Raw genomic sequence first — 27,690 nt, forward strand, 5'->3', positions numbered from 1 at the left:
GCCAATGCTGTGAGGCAGACTCGCGCGGCTAGAGGGCCTAGGACCCGGCGAATACTCCGCCACGATGGCGGCCAAGACGCAGCTGCTGACCTGGTGAGTACGTTTGCCCCTCCGGCCCTAACCCCACGGGACGCCGATAAAGAGCGGGGCCCGGAAAGGTGCCCCTCGCCCCGCGCTGCCCTCCGGGAGAGCTCCGCACGGGAAGCCGCATGCGCCCGGCGGCAGCGGGGCGGGCCTGCGCTCCCGCACCTGGCTGGCTCCGCCCCGTCGCTGAGGGAGGGCTGGATTGCGGGAAGGCGGCCTGTGTGTCTTGCGCTGAGGGGAAGTAGGGAGAAGTGCACGTTCTTTCTGTGAGGAGGAGTTGGCTTGTATGGTTATATACGGTCTGAAATGAGCGGTAGTTAAGTAACGCGTATCCACAGTATGGGTTTGGGGTTGCGATGTTGTTGTGGTTTTAACACGAAAAGCCCTGCACAGGCTTTTCGTATATTAGTTTGGCTTTTTAAGCCTAGAGTATTGAGTTGGTTTTGAGTTAGTTTATTCATAAGGAAGACATAAATATTTCCTTACACCTTTCAGAATAGTGTGGGGAGACTGGCATTGGGTAAACCCTGTACACTGGAAGGGCTGTATTTAAAACAAAATAATTAGGTCCGTTTAGAAGACAAAATTTATCGCCTTTCTGAAAATTTAAAAGCAATACTGTTGTATTTTTCTCAAAATTCCAGAAGTTCAGCCCAAAGTTTGGTTTTGATTAATGAGCACCTGAAATCATTGTATCTCCATCGGAATTTCTCTCACCAAACCTAGAATTTATATCTAGTATTTATAATGAAATTGTTACTTTTGAACTGTGAAGAATACATGTTTTTTTGGTAAGGAATTACATAACTTCCATACGGAGGGAGCGTGGAAAGACGGTAGATAGATTTTTTCTTTTACTTTTTTAATAACTAATTCTTATTTTTGTTTCTCAGGAACACGTGGGGTCTGTAATTGTTTTGTGTATTGCAGTGTTCTTGGTTTTTGTTTCATTACCAGGGATATTTCACCAAAAAATGGCAGTGAAGTGTTTTTCTCACATGAAATTTATGAAAAATGTTCATTGGCTCCGAGCCTTGCTGAATTATGGCGCTTATCAAACAGGTATATTCTGGTATATTATCACTTTGTGCTGTGTGAGGGGGGAAAGCTGCATGTTATCTGGCATGCCAGAATGTGTTACTGACACCTTGGTCCAGCCATTAATGTGTACCTGTTGTGAAACCTCAGAAATCAGAAAGAATCTGGGTTGGGACCTTGGGTCTTTTGTGGGATCGGGTGGTATGTGGGGGGTCTTGGAATGGGGTTTGGGTTATTTCTGGGGGGTGGTGCTTGTTGCTGCTTACAGACCAAGGAGGGGTGAAGTTTGACACTCACTTTTAACTGGTCAGGGTAAGGATCCTGTAACGCATGAACCAGCCCTAATTCTTTTCAGAAATTAATGTTTTGCTGTCTGTGTTTTCTCACTTAGTAGTAGGCTGATAATAGTGTACATTGAAATACTTTTTACTTGTATCTTTTGGAATTAGCCAGCAATCTAAACATGCAACACTGTCTTAGGTACAGTGGAGATGCAGTTAATTCCTTGAGTAATGAAGAGACTGTGTAGAGTGTTAGTTGAAGAATGGAAATGAAATTTCATGAGCACAGTAGGCATAGGCAGTTTTTATGTATTATTTCATTTTTCTGGATTCGGAGTCAGCATTTGTTTCACATAGAGAAAAGCATGGCTCAGGCTGCTGGATATCAGAAGCTGGAGGACTGTTCAGCCTATTGGCTCTTCAAGAAGTCATTAATCTGGTAGAGAGGTACAGGTAGCAAGTGTCTCATGGTGGATGAACCACCATAAAGAGTGTGGATGGAGACCAAGGTAGCTACTGTGTTCTAAGTGGGGAGCTCAGTATGTTGAAAATTTGTTCTGAAGGGGAATTTTTATATATGAACTGACGCTTAGAAATGTCCATTTAGGGGAATACCTGCGTACAACACATGAGACTATATCCCACATCCTTAGTAGAGAAGGTTTTTCTGGTTCATCTCTCTTGGAGCAACTTTCCTTGAATTGTCAGAGATGACCACAGCCCACCCTCTCACCTGCTGGGTGTTGCTGTGGGACCTCTTCCTTTAGATGTAGGAAAACCGTTTCTGCAGTAGATATGGCTGAACTCAAGAGCAGGATTGTATTTAGTTTTGTGTGGTAAAAGTGGGTTTATAGCCAGAAGAGAGGCTGCAAACAGAAAAATTAAGAAACTAATGGAGCAGGGTTGTGTGGCTATATTCTAGGGAAAGAGAAATGGAACCTAATGGGGCAAAATGTGAAAGTAAAAGCTGGAGGAAATTTATGCATTTTTATATTGGGTTTTTTGAGAGAAAGGCACACTTCAGGAAATATTTATCGCCATAGAAGCTGTGAAGGCAGGTTGCTTCTAAAATGGAGGGGGAAAATTCAAGCTGGTGGCTCAAATGAAGTATTATGCTGTAAATATGGACAGAAAAGCTCTGTCAGATTATTTTGGTTTGCACCCTGATGAAGACTGTGACAGCATTGCATACTGAAATGATCTTGATGTGCTGCCATTTCATTCAGTGCTGAATATAGCCAATTTAAGCTGCTAGAATTTCTTGATGTTCCTACATTGGTATATCTGAGTCAGCATCTTGTCCCTGCTGCAGCTTAATTAAATTTGCCAGTTTGTGCCATGAGGATGGACACATTCTCGCATTCAGAGAGACAGCTGTGAAGTGTTATTAAGAACTGAAGATGTGATACCGCTGGGTTTGAATGGCACTAGAGGTGTTTTCCATTGCTGAAATCATATCTTAAAAATAGGCTTTTTCCAAGATCAGCAGTTAATGTTCATTTTGTTAACCTCAAAAATTTTCTCTCTTAAGAACAGTCATTTTAAATAGAGAAGCGCTAAGATGGCCTTCATATACTGATATTTTATTAATAACCAAATAAATTATGTTACTTCTTTGCTGTTAGGACAGCTACACTCCTTGCCTTAGCCCAGTATTAATATTTTGGCTGTTGATTTCAGCATTGTTTACAGTAGAAAATTAAACTCTTGAATGGTGTACTCTGTTTTTAGGAATTTCTTCATTGAAATCCAGAATTTCAGTGTTACAGTTAAGCATTTTTAATTTACTTATTTTACAGTGGAAGAAAGGCTTTTTCTATTTAAGTTGTTCTCCTTTACTGTAACTTTGATACATATGCAAGACCTTTCTGAACTGTTTCTGAACACCAGCCATCAGTGAATGGTGAAATGTGGAGACTATGTTTTCATTAATAATGGCTGTTTCTAGAACAAAGAGTGAAAGTTTCATATTTAGCTTGTCACCTCAGTAGTGAGTATACAGACCAATACATACACCATTTTATAAAAAGCATTACTTTTTTTGTTTTTCCATCTTTCAAACCTGCTGTTGGTAGTAAGGGTTGGTCTGGTTGTCCAGGTGGATTTTCAGAATAAGAAAATTCCTATGACACAGACTAGGAACTGGAATAGTACACTATCTCACAGTGTGTTTTGCTGGATTTGCAGTTTAGGCTTGCATGACTGCCTTTATTAATTGTAATGAATGTGTTATTAGCAAATATTTTCACATAGCAGCTATGAAAATTGTGCAGTCTTTTATTTACTACTTCACTTTCAGAGAGGCAAAGAAAAATGAAGAGGCATTGGCAAACTCTTCAGAAGACAAACGAAATTGTAGCGTGCAGGCTGCAGATCCACTTGAGATGAAGGCTAAAACTGGAACTGATGATCATCCTTTTCCAGAACCTAGACTTCCCTATCCATTTACTTCTTGTTTGACTCAGAAGGAGCAGAAAACATATCTATATCTGATGACTAAGTACTCAAAAAACCCAAACCGTTTTCAAGTTAATGCAGCAAGTCAGAGAGAATTATTCATGTATCTGGTAAGTGTGTAAATACGAACATCACAGAGGGAGTCATCCATTTTTCTTTTGTTACAAACAGTTAAAGAAAATATAGCAGAAATGTTTTTAAGTTGTCCCAATTACCTTTTAATGTAGTATTATGAATAATAATAGTAGTAATAATAATAGTAAAGGTTGAAAGTATTCAGGTTAACATTTTTAATATAAATTGAAAGAGGTTTTGATTAGTTCATTGAAGGGAGGTTGTTTTTTCTACGTATTTTTTAGTAGTAGTCTAAGCAACTGATGGTGAGTGTAGATCTTTGATAGCTGATCAGTCACCCACCCTCTAAAAACTCCACTTTTTTATGAGAAGAAAGTTAGGAGTTGACTTTACTGTGAGTTTAGCATTTCATAATGGCATGTAGCACCTTTGTATAATGTTAGGAGATGGATACATTTTGATGTGATCTTTAATGGTACCCTGTAATAGGAACTTTCTTCATTAGCATGTGAGGAGACCTGTGCATTGACCTTCTATGTTTGCCACATCAGTGCTTCTGGGAGCAGAAAGGCACAAGGTCACATTTGCTGTTTAATTTCAGCAGTGTTTAAGTAGTGAAAGGCTGTGTCTCATGTTGGTAGGAAGTATCATTTTAGTTCAGTCCTGTATAATGTAATTAATTACCAAATGTTTTTAAGCCAATGCATTTGGTTTCCCATGCTTCCTTGTTAATTCCTTTATTTTATGCTGTAACAATGGGAATGTCGTTCTTGGGCAAATCAGCACCTACTGTGGTGTTACTTAAAATGTAAATGCTTATGAAGTCGATGCTCAAATTTCTTTGTGGCTATATCATGTAAACTTTCCCCAACAATGTTTTGTAACCTTTCTTTTTATAAACCACCAATGTATGACCAAAGGAAGCCTGCTGTGCGCTGGGGTCCTGTTTTGTTGGTTTGGGGTTATTTTTAATTTTTTTTATAAGGAAATGGGACTTACAATTTTATTTTGTTACTTAAGTGAAACTCTCAACATATGCAAAGACTTGCCAAATTGAGGAGCAAGTAGAATCTGTGCCCTCCCTCATACCATCACCTGTACTAACTCCCTGGAAGTTTTGCTGGTTGCATACCTGCCTACGGCATTCCCTTCTGTCTTAAAAAATAGATTTTTTCCTTCTCCCCCCAGCAAATGAAAGAAGTAGTAAACAGAGAAATTGCAGAATTTATGAAATTTGCCCAAAATGCTGCAAAAAGCTGCGTCCAAGACTATGATGCCATCTCTGAAGATGCACAGCGTTATACTGAGGTAACTACAAATACTGTGTTTAATTCCTTCTCTTCTTACATAATCATTTTGGAATTGTGATTAAGATACATAGCCACTGCTCATGAGATCTGATGTTTCCTGAACTTCTGCTGATTCCATGTTGGGATGAGACATGAGAAGTCACCATTTCCTTGATGCTGCGCAACATGACTTGGTCCACAGTTTCTTGCACCAGTAAGATACGATATAAGTGAGGTCTCTGAATACAATACTGACAAAGATTTAGTCATCAAGTAAGTAAATGGCATCTTTATGTTTGGAAAGGGAGAAACTGCATCTGAAGTGTGCATTTACATAAACAAGTTGCTCCTAAATGTACACTACTGGACAGAATGTTAAGCTTTCCTGAAGTGCAGTAGCATGTTACAAAGTCACTTTAATCAGAGGTTACTCAGGCTTTAATTATAATCTATTTCTACAGGCTCATGCTGTGTTATAAATACCTGCTTTGATGATTCTATAATCAAACATGAATGCAATTTCATATATCATTCTTGGCTTAATTGCACTTTTTGGGAAAAGAATTCCAGGGTACATGTTCATTAAACTTTCTTATCAGTGGGTTCACTTGCTCTTGCTTCATTTCCTCGTAGTCGAAATGGCCAACTTAAATACTTTTGTTAAAATTCAGTCTTTAGTAGTAAGTGCCACATCACTTTCTTTTACAGTATATAAAAAAAAGTTAACTAGAGAGTAAAGCATTTAGTTAAATTCAGAAGGAACATTTCTATATCACCATAACACTTTTTGTTACGTGCTTTTTCATGCCCAAGATAAATTTGGTGTTAACATACAGTCCTTATGTGTGAACCACAAAAATCTTGCTTTTCCTAAAAATTGGGATTGGCTTTGTAATTTTATATCTTGTGTCCATTTTTCAAAGTGATTTTGTCATCTGGTCACAAAATGTGTCTCCAAAGTTGAAGTTGATCTCCTGAGTTCAAAATGAAAGAGGCGCGTATTTAGCCTTAAACAATACTTGCAGAAAAAACTCATTTGAATTACTAAATAAAACCTAAATGTTTTAAATACGTGTCCTGGTTTGAGCGGTAGCAGTCATTTTTCTCCTTCTTGGTAGCTGGTGCAGTGCTGTGTTTTGACTTTCAGGCTGAGAACAGTTGCTGATAGCAAGTATGTTTTGAGTTACTGCTCAAATGTTTGGTTTGTCCAAGGCCTTTTCTGAGCTCATGCTCTGCCAGGGAGGAGGGGAGGCCGGGAGGAAGGAGAGGCAGGACACCTGACCCAGGCTAGCCAAAGAGGTATTCCATACCATAGCACGTCATACCCAGGATGTAACCGGGAGAGACCCGGAAGGGCTGGAGCTCTGGGGGGATGGAGGAGGTATCGGTCGGTGCTCGGTCGGGCAGGGTGGAGTGAGTTATGGGTCGGTGGCTGGTGAGGTGTTGTATTCTCTTCACTTGTTTGCTTTATTATTATTTGTAGTAGTAATGGCAGTAGTGATTTGTGTTGTGCCTTAGCTATTAAACTGTGCTTATCTCAACCTGTGGGGGGGTACATTCTTTGGATTCTCCTTCCTAACTCTCAGGGAGTTGGGGGAGCAAGGGGGGGGGGAGTGAGTGAACTGCATGGACTTGGTTTTAAACCACGACAATACGTAATTAAGGTAGCAGAAAAGATTATCTTTAGACATTACTTAATGTCTAAAGTTGGCATGAAGTCAAGTTTCAACACATATATGTGTTTACCTTTATGACTTTCACCTAGACCTGATGTAATCTAGGTAGTAGCATAAAAATACCTCGTCCCTCTAAAAGCCAAGACAAACTGAAAAGAAAACAATTACCTGGTTTAGTACAGTGCTAAACATTTTCTTGGTTTTTTAATGATGGGTGTGAGACTGTGTCCATACATTGTTAGCCTTGCATATGAAGGGTTGAGGAGAACTTAGAATATGTTTCCGTTTTGATACCAGTGATTGTAAAATTATTATTGAGTTGTACTGGTATTTAAGTTTCTAAATACTGTCTGTTGAACAAGTCTGTTACAAGCAATCTGATAAATATATCTGTATTTTCTACAGAAAGTATATGTAAATGCAAGTTGCAATTGCAGAAAAAAAAACTTTTAAATGGAATTCTTATGTAAAATACGATTGCATAAACTTTTTTTTTTATGTTAGGAATTACTGCGTGCTTGTATTGGACATGTGCAAGCGCATCCGGAGTGTTACATGCTCCAGGAGATCATAAGCATCATGGGAGGAAAGTTTCATACTCAATTGACATTTAGGCTGGAAAAAAATCTTCTTGCAATGGTAATATCATGGGTAGAAGTATTGGTTTGGTGTTCTTTTCAAATAAGTAGAATTACATCTGGATTGTATTACTCAAGTATTCAGGTTATTTTAGAAGTATTTGATGCTTGAGTTAAGGGTTATATTTTATAACTGAAATTGTTAATGAAAATGTTACTGAAATGAATTTCGTAGAATCATAGAATAGTTTGGGTTGGAAGGTACCTTCAAGGGTCATCTAGTCCAACTCTCCTTCAGTGAGCTGGGCCATCTTCAACTAGATCAGGTTGCTCAGAACCATATCCAGCTTGGCCTTGAATGTCTTTGGGGATGGTGCAGCCACCACCTCTCTGGGCAACCTGTGCCAGTGTTTTGCGACCCTCATTGTAAAGAATTTTTCTCCTCACATCCAGCTCACAATTTTTTTAGTTTGAATCCATCACCCCTTATTTTATCTTGACAAGTCCTGTTAATAAAGTCTTTCCCCATCTTTTGGCCCCTGTTTTGGTATTAAGGCTGTTAACACCCTTCACAGTATGCTTCCAATAAAAATATGTTAATAGTGGGGCTTTTTTAATATAACATTAACTTTATAATGCATCTGCATAAATTCTTAGTTTTCATTTTAAGAAGTGCAGTGTGGGGTCAGCATGATTTCAGTTAAAGCTGCTTTCTGATACTGCTTGATTTCTTCAAGGGAACAGCAAGACGTGGTAAAACAGATTTCCCTACCATGCCTGTTCAACTGCCCACAGATTATGAAACTGTTACAGGTATTATAACTCCAGAAAAAAAGGCTTCTATTATGCACAATGTAAGTAACCTTTTTATTGACATTTTTAAGGCATATTTTGTAGAGAAGAGCAGTGTGGTCCTTTTTATATAGCAGCATCAAGTTTCTTCAGGTTTTTTTGTTAGGGTTTGGGGTTTTTTTCCCCTGATCTGGCATGTCTTGTAGCATAAAAACATATACTGTATCAGTATTTGTTTAGGTTTTCATTTATAGCAATCACAGTGCACTCTTCAAAAGTTGGGTTGTAGTCTTTTGGATTTTCTTGAAAGGATTCTTCTGTTCCCTCAGTTAAACATTACAGAGGTCCTTAAATAGGAACATACTATCTGTGACACCTAGAGATAACTTTGTTACAGTATTGTTCCTCTTAAACTTTGCCTTGCAACTTCTAAGCTGGCTTCTGTGTGTATAGACATATGAATGCATGGAGGTGTGAAGGTTTCGAACATAAGAAAGAAGTACTGAGGGTAAGAACTATTTTAGACTGTCAAGTTTTCTGAAAAGGTGATTAGGTTAGGCTACCTTGGGAATTTCTTTTGCTAAACAGTATAAACTTAATTCTGAGTTGAACAGTTTTTATGTTCCAGTCCACCTTGTGTTTTGTTCCACAGAGAAATCAATGAGGTTTTCATTCTGTAGAACCTGGTTTTATGTGACTGTTTATTCATGATAATTTGCTATCCACTAATTTATGGAGTTTGTCCACGTATCAAAACCCAAACTTTCAACAGAGCCACTGTGGTTGCAAAGACACTTTTTTGCTAAAGAAAGTAGCAGAGGTGACACACCAGAATGATATGTGGCTGAAGAGATGTTTTAGCTATAAACGGAGAATATATCTGATGATTTCTCAGGTGGCAGAAAAAAAAACATGGCTAGATTTTTCTTGTTTCTCTCTTATGGTTCTCAGTGCTCCTGGTCTTCTGTTCTCTTCTTGGCATTCTCCTCCCACCTTGTGAATATTCCCTGCCTCCTCACTTCCCAGAAACTTGTACACATAATGTTTAACAACTTTATAATTTCATCTCTGAATTTGTAATCTATGTGGGTTTATATTTGTTCTAAGATACCTTATATATCTGTAATGAAACTACTGTGTAGTTTTAGCTATAATGGTAGATGTCTTCATTGTGCTATTACTTGTGAGAAGATATGTATTACGTGTGTTGTTGAAGCTGTTTTTTGTTTTTCTTCTGCAATGCGCTCCCATGTTTTATGATCATAAACCTAGTAATTCAAAGGAATAGGAATGAACTGAAAAATACAGGTTAAGAGGACATATTTTGTCCTGCTGCAAGGTGGATGTGTAAGATTGAGCCAAAAGCCTTCAGAGGAATTAGTTGCCTTTTCATTTGGTTCTGAAGCCTGGCACTGTGTTGGTGTTTGGGGGAGGAGGGTATTGGGTGTTTACTCCATGTTTGTTTGGGCTTGGGCATTTTCTTAATTTTTTAAATTTTTGTGGTTTTATTAAAAACTTAAAAATCTTATTTTTTCCTGTTTAGGATATTAGTTCAGATTCAAATGCAGAAAAACTTGCTTTGAAATACTGTCCTCAAGTTGTTTTAAGTAATCAATCGTTATTTACTTTACTGAATAATCATGGACTGAACTACAAGGAACAGTGGGAAATTCCAGTTTGCGTTAAAAGGATCCCTGTTGCAGGTATAGTATGGTTTTGCTAAAAAAAATTACGGTTTTGTTCTTTAAGGTCTTTATATATTCTTTTAGTCCTTTCCAGGCAGACTCAAGAGCAGGAAACTAGAAAATCCAGTAAAACCAGCTGGGCTGGGGAGGTGTGGGAAGGTAGAAGGTAGGCTGCTTTAGTTCATGCAATAATAAATAGTTTGATTTTGAAAAGAAAGAAGCTGAGGTTAATGAAAATGAGAATTGTAATTATAATCTCAGATGTTTTACCTTTTCTGAAGCAGAAGCACTCTAAAATGCAGCTGTAAGAAAATAGTTTCTTTCAAGTGCTTCCATATTTTTGATTTAAGGAATTAAAGTAATACAGTTCGAATGATTTAGTTAACACATCTTTAAGAACAACAACCTAAAGTGCATGGTTTTCAGTTCTTTTCTGGTAAGAAGTCAGAGACCTCTGTGTTGTAAAGAAAAATGTTTAATCAAAGTTATCATTAAAAAATTAAAAACCCTGTTGATATAGCTTGCGCTTTGCTGAGGAGGCCTGATAGCAAGGTAATTTCATAGTTTTCTACACCCTGTTACTGAGAATAGCAACAGCCTCTAGAGATCTCATCTCTAACATTAACACTGAATTTGGACATACAGCTATTTTCCATTTAGGCAGGAAAAAAATCAGTTAAATATCCTTTTGCTTTTCAAAACCTTGAGCTCTGCTCCTTGGAAAGAACACAACTGCTTGAAGCTGTTATCAAGTGAACTGATTTCAGTAAGCTAAAAAAGAGAAATTGTGAGGTTTTATGGAAAAACAAAGAGCAGACATTTTCTGTAATTGAATGGACCTAGTTGCGTTCTAGAGTAATGAATAAATAATGAATGTCCATGGAGATTGCTTCTCCCAATTGCAGCAGGAAATGTTTTGAATAAGCTGATTAATTCGTCTGAATGCTATACATTAGTTGTCAAATACTCCATCAGGAATCTGAATATAGATTTCCTCTTGTTACCCCTTGTTGTTTGTTTTTCTTTTTATTACATACGCTAGGTTTTTTTTCATGATGAGTATTTGTAATGCCTGTTGTCTTGGAATGTCCATGTTGTGTGCCTTTCACATGAATTTGTATAGCAGGACTGGTAATAAATACACTGTCAGGTATCTACAGATCTTACAAATTTTGCACTTTTCTACATGAAATTATCTGTAAAGATATGTTCTATCAACTTTATAGTTTTTAAACTTTTAGATCCAAAGTTAACACATAAAGAGCATTCAGAATATGTTAATAATGCATAGCATTTCTTGAAGGGTTTCTCTTCTTCCTCTTCCACTTTCCCTGTAACCCACCTCTTGCATTTTGCATCCACAGATTATTCTTTTTCTAAAACAATGATACAATGTTCACATATGCCTTTGCTTTCTGTATAATACTGGACAGGGTGTCATTATTTGTGGATCTGTCTGTGGATGATTCAAATTGTCATGGGTTCAGCAGTAGCTCATGCTCTGCCAGGGAGGAGGGAGAGATAGGGCGCCTGGTCTGGGCTGGTCGGGGAGGTATTCCATACCACAGCACGTCCTGCTCGGGGAGGGGACTGGAAGCTGGCCGGGAGGGAAGGGGTTAACACGCCGGGCTGGGCTCGGGGAGGCAACTGGATGCTGGCCAGGAGAGCAGGGGGGAAGCTCTCTCTCTTTTCCGGGGGCTGGCCTCGTGGCGGCGGGTGGTATCGTATTCTCTCTCCCTGTTTGCCTCCTCTAACATTGATTTTTTATTGGTACCGGTAGTTACTTCTGTTATACCTTGATTGCTGGACTGATTTTACCTCGATCCGTGAGAGTTGTATTCCTCTGGCTCTCCTTCCCATCCCTCCGGGAGTGGGAAGGTGAGGGGGGGAGGGGAAACAAAGGGGGAACTGTGCAGATTTAGTTTAAACCACGACACAAATGTAAATGTGTTAAGGACTGAACAAAAGTGGGGCAGCACAGGCTGGACATAGCTACTGCTTAGAACAACTATAAAATATAGCAATCACTTTTGGGCAGTGTGACCTAAATAAATAAATAAAATTGAGGTTCATCAAAAGAAGAGAAAAATCTTTTAGGAAAACAGAATACATCTGATGATACAATGCAGTATAAGGAATGATGCATCCCGAATTATCATTTTACAAATTCTCTATTTAGAACTGCATTTAAAATATGATTGACTGTTAATCTGCTGTTTATTGCTGCTGCAGGATCCTAATAATTCACACTATCCGTTGATATAATTTTATTTTCTATTGATACTGAGCAAGAGGGTAGTTTTTAATTTCCTCCACTATGAAGATGGATTTGACCATAACAGAAAGGTTATCTTGTTTATTTAAACTTTACACCAGTCTTTTTTCCTTTCATTTAGTATTTACTTAATCTCTTTCTGTTCTTGAAAAGGTAGCAAACCAGCTAAAGTGGCTTATGTTGATTCACCTCTGCTGAGAAAAGAAATGGCAGTAAGAGAGAGGAACCAAATCTTCCATGAAATTCCTATGGACTTCCTAGCAACTAAAAAGTCTTACGTTTCGATTTCTGAGGTATCGATGGACAAACCAGCTGAAGACAGTCTGTTTCAGTGGGATGTATGTACCTTCACCTCTTGTTGAAAACAAACAAAACCAAAAGCCTGTGTTACAATTCTTAAGTTACTTGTTCTGTGATAATGAAGGAAATTTTAGGTTTCCTCTTGGTAGTTTTTCTACCACTGAGTTACAGATCCTGTTTTAAAATGTCTGTCTAGTTCCTTTAAATGCTTCTGTTACATCAGCATCTCAGCTTTAATGTTGACTTCATTAAAATGTGTTTTGATCAGTTTATTTAAATGGGAAAAGTTCTATGTACTTTATTTGTCTTTTGAAAGGCCTTTCAGCTCCTAGGACTTCAGGTATTCCACATTGAATTTAGGATTTTTTTTCCCCCCAATTACTGCTTCTCTTCTCTCTCCCAATAATCAAAATATGGATAGTAGAATATTTTTCATGTTTTCAATGTGACAGTGTCTCATTTGTAATACATTGTATTTCTTGTTTTGTTTGTTTAATATTTTATTATATTTTTGTTTAACATTGTATTATTATTATTATTATTTATCCCTCCCTATGTTAAGATGTCTTCAGATACTTACCAGTACAGGAAGATTCCTCTTCCAGATGACACAGGGATGGACTTCGATGTTGATGTTACAGAACTGGAAACTTTTGGAGCAACAGTCAAGCTCTCAAAAACTTCTAAAATGGAAAGCAGTTTTCCTACAGTTAGTAACACTGCTAAAGTTCCTGAGCAAGGTGTTTCAGCATGTGCCAGCACACAGCTTCCATCATTAGATGGCATTCTATGCTTGGGCCTTGAAGAAAATTCATCTCATAGAAGCTTTAATTTAGAGGAGCTAGGACTGAACAAAGCACAGCATGTTATGACCAAAGAAGTATTGGACTGTGAAACAAAACTGAATACTCTAACTAATGCTGTTAGTTACAAGAAAGAGTCTGATACTGCACAAAAAAATGAGACTTGCACTTCTTTGTGCAGTAGTGACACAGATGAAGAGTGTTTGATAATTGATACAGAATGTGGAAGCACTGACTGTTGTAAATCAACTATACCAGACACTGTTTCTCATACCTCAGCAGAGGCTGCCAAATCACTCTCCCCCACCCAGATCTCATTAGCAAACATCACTGATTGCTCAGATATCATAGATCAGGGAAAAAGTGCCTCGAGGAGGGGTACAAGAAAGTTCTCCAAAGAATTTGATCCTGTTGGACAGATCTTGAAAATGCAAACTGAACTTCTCAAATCACCTTCCCGAAAACCTCATGAACAGCCAGTGGTGAGCTGTGATAACTCTAATGCTGTGTCAGCCCATGTGCCTCAATCTCCAAAACCACTGGTGACCTCCAGCACAGAAACTGTGCCAGCCCCTGCCGCAGACCCCAACAGCTCATCTAGAAGTACCTGGACTTGGCTTTTTCAGGAACTGCCAAAGAGTAAGTGTGCTCATTATGTAAGGAATAAAATTTCAAATTCTCAGTAAAATTTAACAGCAAAACATTTAATTCCATCGTCTGAAGAACATCCTGCTAGTACCTCTGTTACATTTATTTAGAGGTGTGACATAATTGTTTGGCTGGTTTTAAGTTGGTTTACATAAGTTTTTATGTAAGGAAACAAAATCATTTGATGGTAAAATGATTTTTCATCAGAAATTCAAATATTTGAGTAGTCTGGTCTGAAAAGATAGTTTGTTGTCAATCAGCAGTGGAATTATTGTACATTTTTTGTAGAAGAACAGTTTATTCAAATTATGCAATTAAAACTTGAGAGAAAGCTTGAAATTTGTGTGTTTCAGTTTCTTAGACTCTTAATTCAGTTGCTGTTTCTTAGCTCGTTGTTGTCTGTTCCAGGAGACTGATGAGGACTCACTTCAAACCACCTCACCAAACTGTCAGGCATTTAGGTGGAAACTGAGCCCGTGCTACACCCAGACTTCAACCGAGAACTAAAAGTCTTGAAGATCCTAGGTTCCATGAACTGTGAGGGTGTTTCTCACATACCTGAGCTGCTTCTGAGCTCTGTACAACTGAAATTAGGAGCACTTTATTGTGTTAGGTAAATTGAAACCAGACAGGTTGCATCAGGAGATAAACTCTTTCTCAAATACTTAATTCCAGTGAAGCAATGCTTTTTGATGGGAAAAAAAAAACATATTTTGCTGGTATTTTCTGACTAGCTGTTCATTTCATCATATAGGAATTAATCTTAATTAATTACTTGATCTGTAATGGAAATAGCGTAATTAACTCTGTTGCAGTTGAAGTTGTGTGACCACTTCCAATATTCTTACTGATTTAACCGAATTTTAGTAGTTACTAAAAATCCGTATGTCCTCCCTCAGTTTGAAGGGTTGAGCAGTATGGTAACTCATCCTTTCTCTCCTCTTAAAGAGCCAGAATATGGAATTCAGATGTTAGATAATAAGGTTTTTGGGGTTTTGGTGTTTTTTATTTTTATAGAGGCAGTGAAGACAATATTGCTGAGAGGCTGCTTGACTGCGAAGGAATAGAAAGCTTAATTCTACAAATTGAAAGTTTCTACAGCAAGCTGATAAACCTCTCTGCATGTCTTTTTTTGCAGAAAGCTGAAACTGAGTTCAATATTTTACTCACAGAAAATTCTGGTCACTTGGGTGGTAATATCTCATGCAGAGTTTATGTGCATCTTTGAAAGAATGTCTACTGAATTTAATGTTATGTGTATTTATTCATAGCGCCACAGCCATACCTATCTGTAGTTGTAATTTTGACACATACCTGCAGATAAAAATCAGAACTGGATAAATTTTCAATGGATAATGTTAAACAAGTTGGAGTTTATTCTTATTTATCGTAAATGATTATGTTAAAATATCTTTAAGGGATGCAGGGATGTTTGTTAACCTACCTCAAAGCTGCACTTGGAGATCTAATAAATGTTTCTTTTGAATTTGAAGCAAACTTGGTTTGAAACAGAGGCTTATGCTACCATCCAAACTTGAGGCTCGTGTTATTTCAGTAACTGATAAATGGATGGTGGCTCTCAGGAGGCAATCATTGTAAATAAAATTTTTCTTTCCTTTGTGCTATGTGGCTGTGACTTAAAAACCAGAATGGAGTCTCACAGCTCAGTTTGAGTAAGAAATCAAATTATTAGGATAAAATATAGTGGAATATTTAAAAACAGACTCCTTAAAAGTCATAGCAGACATTTTCCAAATTATGGGGGTTTTAATACAAAAATTATTTCTTAGGCTTATTGAGACTGTTTTCACCCCAAAATCTTAGGAAACAAAACAGATTCCATTTAAAAAAAACCACAAACCACAAACAAACAGAAACCCACACAAAAAAACCCAACCGACCAAAGAAATGCCAACCAGAAAAGCTGTCGGCTTCATGGTAAAGAATGTACAAGTTTGTAATTCTCTGTTTTATTTCTTTTCTGTAGGAAAGCTGCCAAATGAACTTCAGATGCTTGAGGAAGACCCTTCAGAGTATAAAGCACCTCAGGATGGCAACCTTGTATATAAGCTGTTCAGTTTGAATGATCTATTGTTACTTGTACGGTGCAGCGTGCAAAAAGTGAAGTCATTGCCACGAAATCGTAAGAAGAAAAAAGGCCAAAAGGTACAGGTTTTGCTGTTAGCTTTGCTGGGTTTGTTCTGAACAGTTGTGCTCAGCTGGCATCTTTGGTATTCCCAGCCCTTCATGGCATTTGTGTTTTCACTGACAATTAGTACATTTAATTGTAACTCTACAGTGTGTGTCTTCTTTCAGTAAATATTTGCTATAGGAAGAGAGGGAAGAATAATTTATGATTTCTTTAAACTTACTTGATTAGAAGAGAAGCAAGTTTGATTCTGCATTTTCTACCACAGCTGCATTACAGTAGTATGTATGGCTAATTATACTCATGTAAACTAATGTCGGTTTGAACTATTCTTGAAAGTTAATGCAGTAATTAGGGTTCTAACCAGAGGCTTTGAAAATGTTCATGATCATAAAGATTCTCAAGCAGGAGGCAGTTAAGCAGAGAAATAGGAAATAGAATAAACAACAGAGGGGGCACATTTAAAGATAAAAAGAGATCCTATTTATTCTGCTTGAAAAGACCATGGTGTACATCTTAGCAAATTGTTTTTGTTACGGAATAAAATGCTTTAAATGCAGGCATCATCCATATATTACTTGTAACATCAGGAGAAGGAGAGCTCATTCTGGAATCCTCAGTAATTTATTATTTTGTCAAGAGTACTCTGAATTATTCAACAAATCTGATGCGGTATTTCCATCCCCAGAATACCAGAATTGTGGTAGGCAGGCATTTTGTGATGTGTTTATGTTCTGTTGAAATGGAAATAGATCTTTGTAACTTGGATCACTTCTATGATTCTGTCTCAGAAACTGATTTGGAAGGAAAACCATGTCTTTGCTATTGATCCACTGATATAAATGCCTGTGAGTAGCTGCTTAGTTTGTTAATCAGAAATTGATTGTTGGTTCTTTTTTAAAACCCCTGCTGGAATTTATACTGTGATTTGTCAGTGAGAAGAGGCTTACATTTCTCTGTTTGTGTTAACATGCAAAGGTTGGTCTCTGAGCTCAAATGAAAGGCCAAGTATTAGGTTATAATTTCAAACGAGGTTCTGACAAGGGGAATAAATGGCAGGATTTCAGGAATAATAAGCAAATGGAAATATATGAATGTAGATCCTATGAATTCCTGCAGAGGGCAGTGGAGCACACAAGTGTGAACTTCAAATTCTCGAAAAATTAATGGTGAAATTAGATTGTGTGTAAAAGCTTGCCCAGGCATTTCCCTTCCTCTACAGAGATGCTCTGTAGTCTGAAGTTTGTACTGTGTGGTTCATAGAGCGGGAGACATCACACGAAATCTGTGGGATGGCTTTGTTGCTTCAGCTGTAATGGAAGACTATGCTGATTGTTGGCTGGAAAATGTAATTCAATTGTGGATGGTTTTTGGACAGTGAGTGATCATTTTTCTTGTATCTTCACTTTTATAGCATAAACCAATATTCTTGTTGCCAAAACTAGAATATCAAGCCTATTACGGTGTTGAAGCTCTTACAGAAAGTGAAGTATGTCAGTTGTGGACAGAAAGAATGTTGCATTCTGAATGCTTATTTTATGTTGGTAAGTTCCATGTGTTGATTTTTGCTTAAGAAATGTGTATGAGTGAATATTCACAGAATAACAGAAGGGAAAAATTATTAAAGTTATATTCTGTATGTCCTTATTATTTTAACTTCACAATTTTGGTTTTCACTTTTATCTTAGAAGCGCTTTGTCTAAAATTTCTGTTGGGTGGTGAATTAGGCTATTTCAACTTTGGATTTAGATGAGGAGTATTCAGTAATCTTTGTTTTCAGGAACTCCATCTATTTGCCTTTCAAAGACAAATGTATCTCTAAAGTGTAGATTTAGTTCTCTAAAGTTAGTAATCTTCATGACTTGAAGTTTCTTTGGACTTGTGGAGGAGGAGTTTTTGGTACTGGATTTTTTTCATACGCAACATTATCACAGGTCTGGTAAAAATATTTCTTAATGACGTGAGCGATGAGTATATCTTAACATTTTGTGAAATCACTTTAAATACATTTGTTATTACATACCAAAATAGCAGACAGAGGATCAGGTATGTAGCTCAGAGGGTACTGATTCCTTGGCCTTTGAGGTTGCAATACAGGAAAAAGTCAAATGTTACTTGTTTGTCTTTGAAAACAGGTAATAGTATTTGTACACTGATAACATGCAGACATGTAAGACACAAAAGAATGAGGAAAAACAAGCAAGGTAGGGCTGAACCAAGTTCCATCATTCAGAAATAAGAGATACTGCATGCTTTAAAAACAGCATACATGTGTCTTATATCTAAGGTACTGGAGATAATTTTCTGGCTCTGCATAAATGAAATTCCAAACAGGAAGAAGAAAAAGAATAAATTTATTGAAAACATCTTTCCATAGCTACAATATTCCTCAGGAGTTCTGAACACTGAATGATCTTACTTAAACACATTTTTCAGGTTTTCTATTGTCTATTTCTAACTGATCCATGTAATTCAGTTTCTTAATACATGATATGCCTTGAAACATCCCTGTCAAAGGGATAGTCTTGATAGTCCTGTCCTGTATTATGTGTCAGATGAAAACAGGAGGCAATGTAATAGAATTTAGGAATGCGAATTAACATATGTTCAGCGAGAAATAAGCAGGAAACTACAGATTTCATGAAGAAGAGATGACAGTTGTAATTCTGAGCACAGAAAATAATAAGACAATAAAGCAGGGATAAAATCATGGAAGTGTTATCAGAAAGAAATCTTACTTGTGAAGGCCGTTTATCCAAAGTCACATAAACCATGCTGCGTGCCAGGAATGCAGTGTTAAAAGGGAGGTTTCACTAACAAAATGTCCTGAGGAAAGTGCTGTATATGTGTTTGTACAATGACATTTTAAATGTCAGGAAAGTTTTTTTATGTCTGTTAGGATACATACGTTCTGTAAAGAAATTAAAATGAGGCATTTAAAGAATGTTGCCAGATTATATTAACAACCCTTTTAATATATGGAGAGCTCTCTGATACCAGTTATCTTGTATGAGAAAATCTGCAACAAAGTGGTTAGTCAAAAGGCATTTCAGAGTATATTTGGCCTTTGCTACAGGCTGAGGGCAGCCCTGGTTGTACAGGGAGTGGCTGTGTTCTGAGTGGGGACTGTTTTTTATGGTTGTTATGGCAGCAGTTGTGCCTGTGGCTGCCTAACCTTTCCACTTGGGCACTCAATTACACTTTTGCTGTTAGAGGCCCACATCAGAATACTATTTTAGAAATGCTGAGTTCTCTCTTTCCTAATTTTTTTTTTGCCTCCTATCATAGTATTTTAAGGTTTGTGTGAAATCTAATGTATTTGAGGTGATAGTTTTCCCACATGCATTAATCTTTATCTGCTGTCCATATTTGGTGGAAATTGTTCCTAATTTTAAATTTTGAAAGCAGCATTTGCTGTGGTTTTGCCTTCCCTAAAAAAAAAAAATCATCATAAATTGATACTAATGTACACAGTTCTGTATTTCTAATTATATCTCAATGGACAGTACTGAAGCATTTGTATTTTTAATAGCAAGCTCAACAGTGTACTGAATTGCAGAGAAATGAGTCACAAGCAGTGTGAGGAAATAGTGAAACTTGAGAGAGCACTAATCTGCTTACAAAGTACACAACTGAAGGAATGCAAAGTCTTATCTAATCTCCCAATAGTTACAGGATACTTAACATATGGCTTGTGCGCAGAAGTTTGCAGACAGCTCATCCAGCAAACACCCCTTTTTATAGAGGCTCTGGGGAGTGGAGGAGGCAGGCAGCATGCTGCTGGAGTTGTTCTAGCATAAACAGCCATTTCCTTCTGGTACAGTTTCCTCAGTAGATACCTGCTGGCTGTGAAAGGGATGTGGAGCCTTTGGCTGACAGGCTTCACTGGCCTGGCCTCCAACATGCACTCTCTTTCTGTGGAAATGAGAAACACTGGTCATTCCAGTGATATTTTTCAGCTCTTGGATGTGCTTCTTCGAGAAGCAAACCCTGGTATCCACAAGGGTTCTTCTGTGTGCTCTGAGGAAGCACAGGGTGGCTGTGGGTCGGCACTGTTCTGCACAGTAAATCAGTACTGTGCAGTATGCGTGGGGCAAGCTCCCTCCCACCACTGCTAAAAAAGTCTGCTACAAATAGAGTTGGACTCTCAGCATGTCACCAACTTCTGATACTGACACAATATGTGACTGATGCAGGTAGGCAAACTGGGGACTGCAGATTTTTGGCACTGCCATGTAGTTTCTAATAGAGGTAGGTAAAAAGATATGTGGAACTAATTGATTCATTTTATGAAATACCATCCACCATGGCTATTAATAGGAAACTGTTGTCATTCCAGTTAGTGATTTTTCCTGCTCTGGTTGAGAAATAATGCAAAGTAGTTGTGAAATTCAGCTTTTCAGTTGTACTTCTGGGAGCTGTGAAAAATACAGTATTGCAAGTGTCCTGATTTAGTTAGATGGTTCTTTGTCCTTAAACTTCAGGTACCATTCTTTAAAGCTGAGAATATCCCTGTATTGTGGACAACTTCTTTTTCATTAGCCTGATAACTGAAATAAGACTACTGCTATCATATGTTTGGTGTAAGCAAACAGGAAAAATTCACTTGTCGGATTGTGTTATAATTTGAATTAAGTGAAATATTACATCCTGTAATAAAGGATTTTTAAAATCAGTAGAGCCATAGACTTGCTGCTCTTTTTAAATATAGACTACAGTATGAGTGTGAAAGTACGGATCAACTGTTTGAAAATATTGCTAACACAGTACTTAAAACTTGCCATTTGTGTTCATACAGTTCTGAGACTATATAGACCTTAAGTGAAGCCTCTAAGATGGGAAGTTGTGCGCATGTAGCAGACCTCAGTGTTAAATTGCTTAGGAGTTCTTGGATCTTGAAAAAACTTCATTCACTATCTCAACAATCTTATATTGCCAAATAAGTATGGGTGTGAAGTTCTGTGGACCTTAGTCTGTGCCCCATAGTTGTCCAACATTGCTCTTCAGTGTTGGATCACTGTGGCTGAGGGAGGAATCTCATAGCTCAGCTCAGTGACTCAGCAGTGCTGCTAGCTTAGGAGATGAGAAAGAAAATGGGAGTGTAACAATGGCTCCTGCAGGAAGTGCAAGGAGTCATCTTAAACTGAATTTTTTATTTAGTACATTCTCATAGAAGGTGGTGGTGGTTTGCACAAAGGCAAAGATGTTATCATCAGACAAACTTGAGTGATACCCCCCTCACACCTTGCTCAGCTGCTGATGTCAATCCCCTTGCTACTCAGATAGGAAATCCTTCCTCTGCAAAAGGAGTAATCTCTGTGACATGTTTCCCAAGTATGATACTGGTACTTGGTCTAAGCAGTAAATAAAGTTGTGATAAACTTTGCTGATTAATAGAAACATTTTACCCCGATGATTATTTACTTATTTGCTTTAAATGCCTAAGCAAAACTTCCTGCAGAAAGACTAGTTTACCTTCACTTGATTAGGATAATACTGGCCTTTAAATAAAGATTATTTAAAGGTTGGAAAGAAGTACTTACTGTTATGGGTAACTGACTGAATGTCATGTGTTTTCAATCAGTCACTTGTCCACTATAAAATACAGTAATATAAATTAGGTATGAGTAGTTAGTTTCCCCAGCTATGCTATCAATGAGTTTAGAAATTAAAAGGTTTCTGGTTTAGGAGAGGCTGATAAGGAATAGAGAGAACAGATTTTTTTAACTATTATTTTAATAATGACTTCAAGTTTCTTTTCCTGTGGTGAGCTATGAAGGATATTAAATCTAGCTGCTTACTGTTGCACCAAATACTCATATCAAGAAAAGTAACAAATGTACAGTAATTAAAGAAATTAGTTGTCCTACTGAATTTCAGATTTATTAAAATTAGAGTTCTTGCTTGGTCTACTTACACATCACATAAGTTGATAGTAATGTGTAGCTTGGAATGTGAAATGAACTGTACAGTTGAAGCATTTACACTTCTTACAAGAGCAGATTTGTAATAAAGTAGTAAATTCCACTGAGCAGCTTGCATTTTATTGTGCTGCCTTTTCCTCATCCTCCCTGTGGGAGCTGGAATAGAACAGATCTCTGGGAAAATTCTCATCATGAGGTAGAACCTGAAGCTAGGGCACAGCCACCACATTAGTGCATAAGCTATGCTAATGATCTTTATTACTTATCAAGTGAAAACATGGGCTAAACTTTCTTGTGAGCCTTTATTTTAAAATTGTGAACAGGAGAGCTTTGAATTGCAGCTTCTGGCTATGTCACAGACAAGTGGTTTGTGACAATTAGCCAGGACCAAGGCCTGAATTGTAAATTGTCATTTTTCAAGTGAGGAGGGGGAAAAAAAAAAACCAAGAGATGAAGGTAGAGAGTCCCCAGAAAATGAAATAACACAATTGTTCATGTAACGCATCAGAATAGAAAAAGAAGTATATTAAACTCAGAAGTCAATTTGTTGTAAAAGGTGAGTTTTCGTGATCTGTCTAGTGAGAAACCATAGCGATAAGGATCAAAAGAGCTTGAGAAGATACAAATGAACTGATGTCAATGCAAAATGAACTTGTAATATCCCAGACATCCCCCAAGATGTAAGGTGTGCTGGAATCATGGCCATCTCCCTTACTGAGAAAGCCCAGATACAGACATCTGTACTGCAAGTGGATGGATATTTTACTTTCTGATATTGTGCAACACTCATAAAAACTTTCCACTGTTGTGTGCTGTAAAAGAACAAAAGGTTTTTATTCCTTTTAAAGTCAATAGGTTGCAAATGATGGCTTTGTATTTTTGCTCTTCTATTTTCAGTGTATTAATGCAATTAATATTTTTCAGGCCGTATTGATGCTTTTACATCAAAGCTTATTATGCTAGAAAAGATTTCTCCAGAAACTTTAAGGGAAAAAGTTGAATTGATAAAGTGAGTATTTTTAGTAGGTATTTTCCAATGAATCTGAAACTCTCACAAGTCTCACATGTTGCTACTTTTGTCATTGTTTTCTGTTTTACAGGCCTGCAAATTCATTGAATATACTTCATCATATTTTGAAGAAAGTGTCTGAGTAAGTGCTCCATTCTTGCTCATTGTGTTTGTGTGCTACATCAGCTAGCATGTCCTAGTTCTTTTGTAGGATGCTTGTCTACTCTTTGAGTTTTATTTCTTCAGATACATTAAATGTTTTACAGAATCTTTTAGGTCTAGCATGGCATAATGCAGTGCTGTGTAAAAAAGTGTGCTTATGAATACATGTTTTGTATAAATTATGAAAAAGAATAAGAACTTGGTTTTTTTGAACCACTTAAGAAAAGAGACTGGACACATCTGAGCTGATGGAACAGTTCACAGGAGTGAGCTTTAATACTATGTATGTGGACTAGCATTTGAAATTTGGACTTCTAGGTTTTGTTAGTCTTGTTGCTTAATCTGCAGAAATAATACTGTTTGTGTTCCCTTCTGCTCAGCTTGACTTACAACAGCATGTGTCCTAGAATGTTGCAACCTTTCCCTTGCTCCTTTCTGTATTTAGCTACTTCAGGGCTTTCTGACTGTAGGCTTCTTGCACTTTGTATGAAGCCTCTTAATCTGAACTACAGAGGAGTTTTCCCATACTTCAGAATTTGCATAGCTTTGTGATAGAGGCTAAGATTTTTGATACAGGTGGTTAGTTGACATCTATCTTCCAGAAAGGCTGTTTAATCCTGTGTGCATTTAAAGCACACCTGTGCTTTGTGTCTGTGTCCACATATGCATTATGCTTTGTAAGGTGCTGGTTAAAGGGTTAGTTTGCCAAATATGAGTAGTTTATAGTGTATGCTTAACTATTTTGCTGAATATCATAGCAATCTGTACATTGGTGATAAATTAGTACATTATGAACACATTATAAACACATGAATCACTATGTATTTATTGATACAGTTTAATTCATGCTTTTTTGTCCATGACCTTTTTAGAAAACAGGGACTGATAAGTAAATATCTGAAGATGTTTCTTTTGCATGGAGAACTTAGTAGCTATCCTGATTAAATTCAACAAAACAAAAACATTCAAATAGTATTTTTCATTTTGAACTTTATCTTTCTAGTTTGCAGGAGGGCTCTTATTTACTGACTCATGCTGCAGGAGATTCATCAGTTGCAATTTACAAGAGTTCACTTGACAAGACAACAAGAGCATCATATAACTTACATAAGGCTCATTGTGATCTGCCTACTGTACCTGCCACTCTTTCAGTCCCATGGGTGCCACTGGATCCCAGCCTCCCTTTACCCTATCACATCAGTCATGGAAGAGTTCCGTGCACCTTTCCACCTGCACCCCAGGAAGCCATGTGGAAACAGAAGGTCAGTAATTCTCTTGGTGGAAAAGCAGATAAGTAGTTTTTGTTGCTGTTGGTTTTTAATAAAACAGAATTTATGATGGGAAGAAGAGTGAATTGTCTGCATCTTAAGAAACTTCTGGTAGAAATTTTGTGGAAATTTTTTAGGAATACGGCCTGCCTTGTAATTTCTGCTGCTGAAGTGATGCTTTGGAAATTTCCCAGAGATACCACTGTCAGCTCTAGCATTATGAACAGGTAGTACAACACTTCAGAAGTACGAAGTTTTTCAAGCGTTCTTTTTCTTCAACATAGATTTCCACATTTATGTAAAAGCCACGTGCTAGCTATGTCTAGCTTAGTGGACAATGAAATGCTTTTTAGGCACAGTTTACATGTTTTAGCCACATCCTGACTTCATATGAGGTAAAATAGAGTTCCTCATTACCTCATAAACTTCAGTTTCTGCCAGAGGAAATTCAGGCACATAGGCAAGAAAGGTGGCAGGAAGAGAAAGTGTGGCCTCTGAGCCTGGCTGGAATGACGGGAAGGAAAAGGCAGTTCTCTGAAGGTATTTTTCTCTGAAGGTATATTAAGCACATGCTTGTGCTTAATACAGATTCAAGATTATTAATTCTAGTTTGTTTAGGGGTTTTTCATTTATTTCTTTTTCTTCATTTGTGTCTAGATGACTGGGGCAAAAGGACAGTCTGACACACCCTATGAGGGAAAGCCAGTAGCTATGGAAACAAAAGACAATCCTGCTAACCCTGCTAGAAATGAAGGTGTGGCTGCAAAGAAGCTGAGAAGAAATTACTGCAAACAAAGAATGATGAAGAAAAAGTGGAAAGTGAAGAACAACAAAATGCAACCGAAGTAGGAATAGTGAGCCATGCTGTGATAAAAATGGCCTGCAATAGGACAGGACAAAACAAAAAATCTGGGGCTTTCTTGCAGCTTCAAAGGAGCCAGAACAAATGGGCAGGGGAAGTGGCTCCATAGCTGAGACATTCTGTAAACCTTTAACCCTTTCTTACCTCAGTGGACACATTTCTAGTGAAAATGTCAAATCCAGTCAAAGGAAAAAGGAGGAAGTGTCTGCAGCTTTAGGTTAGGGAACAAAAGTATCTTCTGTTGGTCTCCTGATTTTTGTAGTAAAACTGTGGCTTGAAGAATGAAGCAGTGGTTGATAGCAGTATCTGATACCACGTAACAACAAAACAACTTTCCAGCTTTCTTAATTCTTCCAGAATCACTATAGATACATTTTAACGTTATGTTTTACTTTGTGTAATATTTATAAAGGGAACAACTTGGATTTAGTTACTTAATCCTGTTAACACAGTGTCTGCCATTTTTAAATTACTTTCAAAAATGCATCTTCTTTTTAGCATGGTGTAACAGATGAGGTTTAGTTAACAAAATCTATATTTATTTGATTAGTATATGCCATAAATTTGCACTAGGAAACTTGGGATTACAGCTAGACAGTTAAAAAGAAGTATTTTTATGCTTCCCAAAGTAATTTCCAAAAATTGTTTGGATTCTGGTGTGTCCTCAAAAATGAATATTGCAGTTATTTACTGTATTACTGCATGGTCTTAGCCTAAATCTCATTATTAGATTGCACATCATGTCCCTCCCCATGGGATAGGTGATTGCACATGGTGTCCCTCACAAGAATACTTAGGGTTAGGTTTAAGATCATTTCCAGCCCTGACTATTCTGTGATTCTGTGCAGTAGTTCTTACCTAAGGTATTAAGGTTTGCTTGGAGGAACAAGTGATAGAATCAAGGTCTTGGTTAGTGTTGCAGAACCCCAACCAGACTATGCTGTGCATCAGCAATTTGCTCCAAATTTAGAGCCAAACTGACAGAGTAAAGATGGGAAAAGGGAATACTTACTGCCTATGAAAAGGCCAAGCAATATGATGACATGCATTTTCCTGCTGAATATGAGTTGTGTGGAAAAATTCAAGCCGTTTTGAATGTTGGCATATAAACATGTTGTATTGTGTGATGATTGCTTGTGAGGAAGGTTTCTTTGCGTTACAACTGTTTTCTGGTACGTATTTGCAGAGCTTCATCAAACAGAATTTCAACAGAAACAATCTTTGAAACTGAGGCTTGAAAATGATATTTACTGTCATCACTTGTAGTTTGTATTTGTTTTCTGGATTTCTGCCTATATTGTCCTCCCTTAAAAGTATTGCATATGGCAAAAGAAAGCCATGAGTTCACTAAACTCTTTCATTTTTTTTTCTCTTTTAAACAACAAAACCAACTATTTAAAAATGTCTGAGCCAGTTTTTGTTTGGATGATGTTCTGGAGAGCTGTTGGTATGGATTAACTGCTAAAATAAAAAACAAAGGCCTTAAAGATGATCTTCCAAGTCTTTTGTTTGGGCAAGGAAGTTACCAAGTACACAGACCTGATTGAGTATTCTTCTGCTCACTGGGGCTTGACATGACACATTTTAATGTCATGAAAGTAAAAATAAGAGTTTCAGATTGTTTACTGAGGTATACCTGTTGTATAATCCCGAAGACGGCTGGGGTTTGGTTTTGTTTGATTAGGGTTTTTTAAAAGGAGACTTAAACAATGAATGTATATTAAACTGTTCTTTATGAAATACAATGCATTTCCCTCACCCTAACCCTCAGCACACTCACTGTTAAATATATTTATAGTATTATTCAGTTTATTCTTGTTTTGGCCACTGCTTCTTTTCAATGCAGTGGTACGCTAATGATGTGCTGAACTGGCATAAAGCTGTTTGCAAATGACAAGTCCTTCTGATTCAAAATCCTCAAAGCACTTAGTGACCTCTCTTAATAGGAATACTTCAGCTGTGAGTCATTTCTGCCAGGTACCCAAGTCTGTGTGGGAATTCAAGGGATTTTCAGTTTCTCTGTATAAAACTTTTGCCAGACTTGTATGGAATTTAGTTTCTTGTTGCAGTTTTGTATGTTAGAAATGTAGGGTTTAGTTGCCTATATATCTGTATGCCTAAAAGACTTGCGTCTTTTTCTTAATAATACACTATTATACTACACTTAGTGTACTGTTAATGCTAGTTTACTAGTTGTAGTTTTTTATCTGCTTAGATGGGGAATCTGGAGTTTATATACAACACATGAGATGGCTTTTTAATTCACTGTTATGTTTTATTTTATTGTTCTCTTTTGGGCTAAGTTGGACTGAAGTAAATTGCTCTGAGATGATGA

At 37.4% G+C, this 27,690-nt stretch overlaps 1 protein-coding gene across 4 annotated transcripts; it reads left to right on the forward strand.

The window, feature by feature from the left end:
* ICE2 (interactor of little elongation complex ELL subunit 2) lies at positions 1 to 27,690 on the forward strand. Of its 4 annotated transcripts, XM_005145750.3 has the most exons (15): positions 1 to 93; positions 1,042 to 1,146; positions 3,703 to 3,970; positions 5,124 to 5,243; positions 7,405 to 7,539; positions 8,216 to 8,332; positions 9,814 to 9,973; positions 12,384 to 12,568; positions 13,093 to 13,972; positions 15,969 to 16,147; positions 17,545 to 17,674; positions 22,979 to 23,063; positions 23,155 to 23,205; positions 24,229 to 24,487; positions 25,151 to 27,690. In XM_005145750.3, exons 1-15 carry the CDS (start codon positions 65 to 67, stop codon positions 25,340 to 25,342), a joined length of 2,895 nt encoding a protein of 964 aa, XP_005145807.2. In that variant the 5' UTR covers positions 1 to 64; the 3' UTR covers positions 25,343 to 27,690. The 4 variants fall into 4 exon arrangements, with proteins under 4 accessions (XP_005145807.2, XP_030901788.2, XP_030901789.2 ...); XM_031045928.2 differs by lacking the exon at positions 7,405 to 7,539; XM_031045929.2 differs by lacking the exons at positions 22,979 to 23,063; positions 25,151 to 27,690 and having other exon boundaries at positions 24,229 to 24,367.

This window comes from Melopsittacus undulatus, chromosome 9 (genome assembly GCF_012275295.1).
Source record: "Melopsittacus undulatus isolate bMelUnd1 chromosome 9, bMelUnd1.mat.Z, whole genome shotgun sequence".
In the NCBI taxonomy this organism is placed as follows: domain Eukaryota; kingdom Metazoa; phylum Chordata; class Aves; order Psittaciformes; family Psittaculidae; genus Melopsittacus; species Melopsittacus undulatus.

Bases quoted from the DNA above. Each gene is read 5' to 3' on its own strand.
- ICE2 (XM_005145750.3), top strand. From the start codon at position 65: ATGGCGGCCAAGACGCAGCTGCTGACCTG. The intron at 5,244-7,404 runs GTAACTACAAAT...TTTTTATGTTAG, and splicing joins ATGCACAGCGTTATACTGAG to GAATTACTGCGTGCTTGTAT. The intron at 7,540-8,215 runs GTAATATCATGG...GATTTCTTCAAG, and splicing joins AAAAAAATCTTCTTGCAATG to GGAACAGCAAGACGTGGTAA.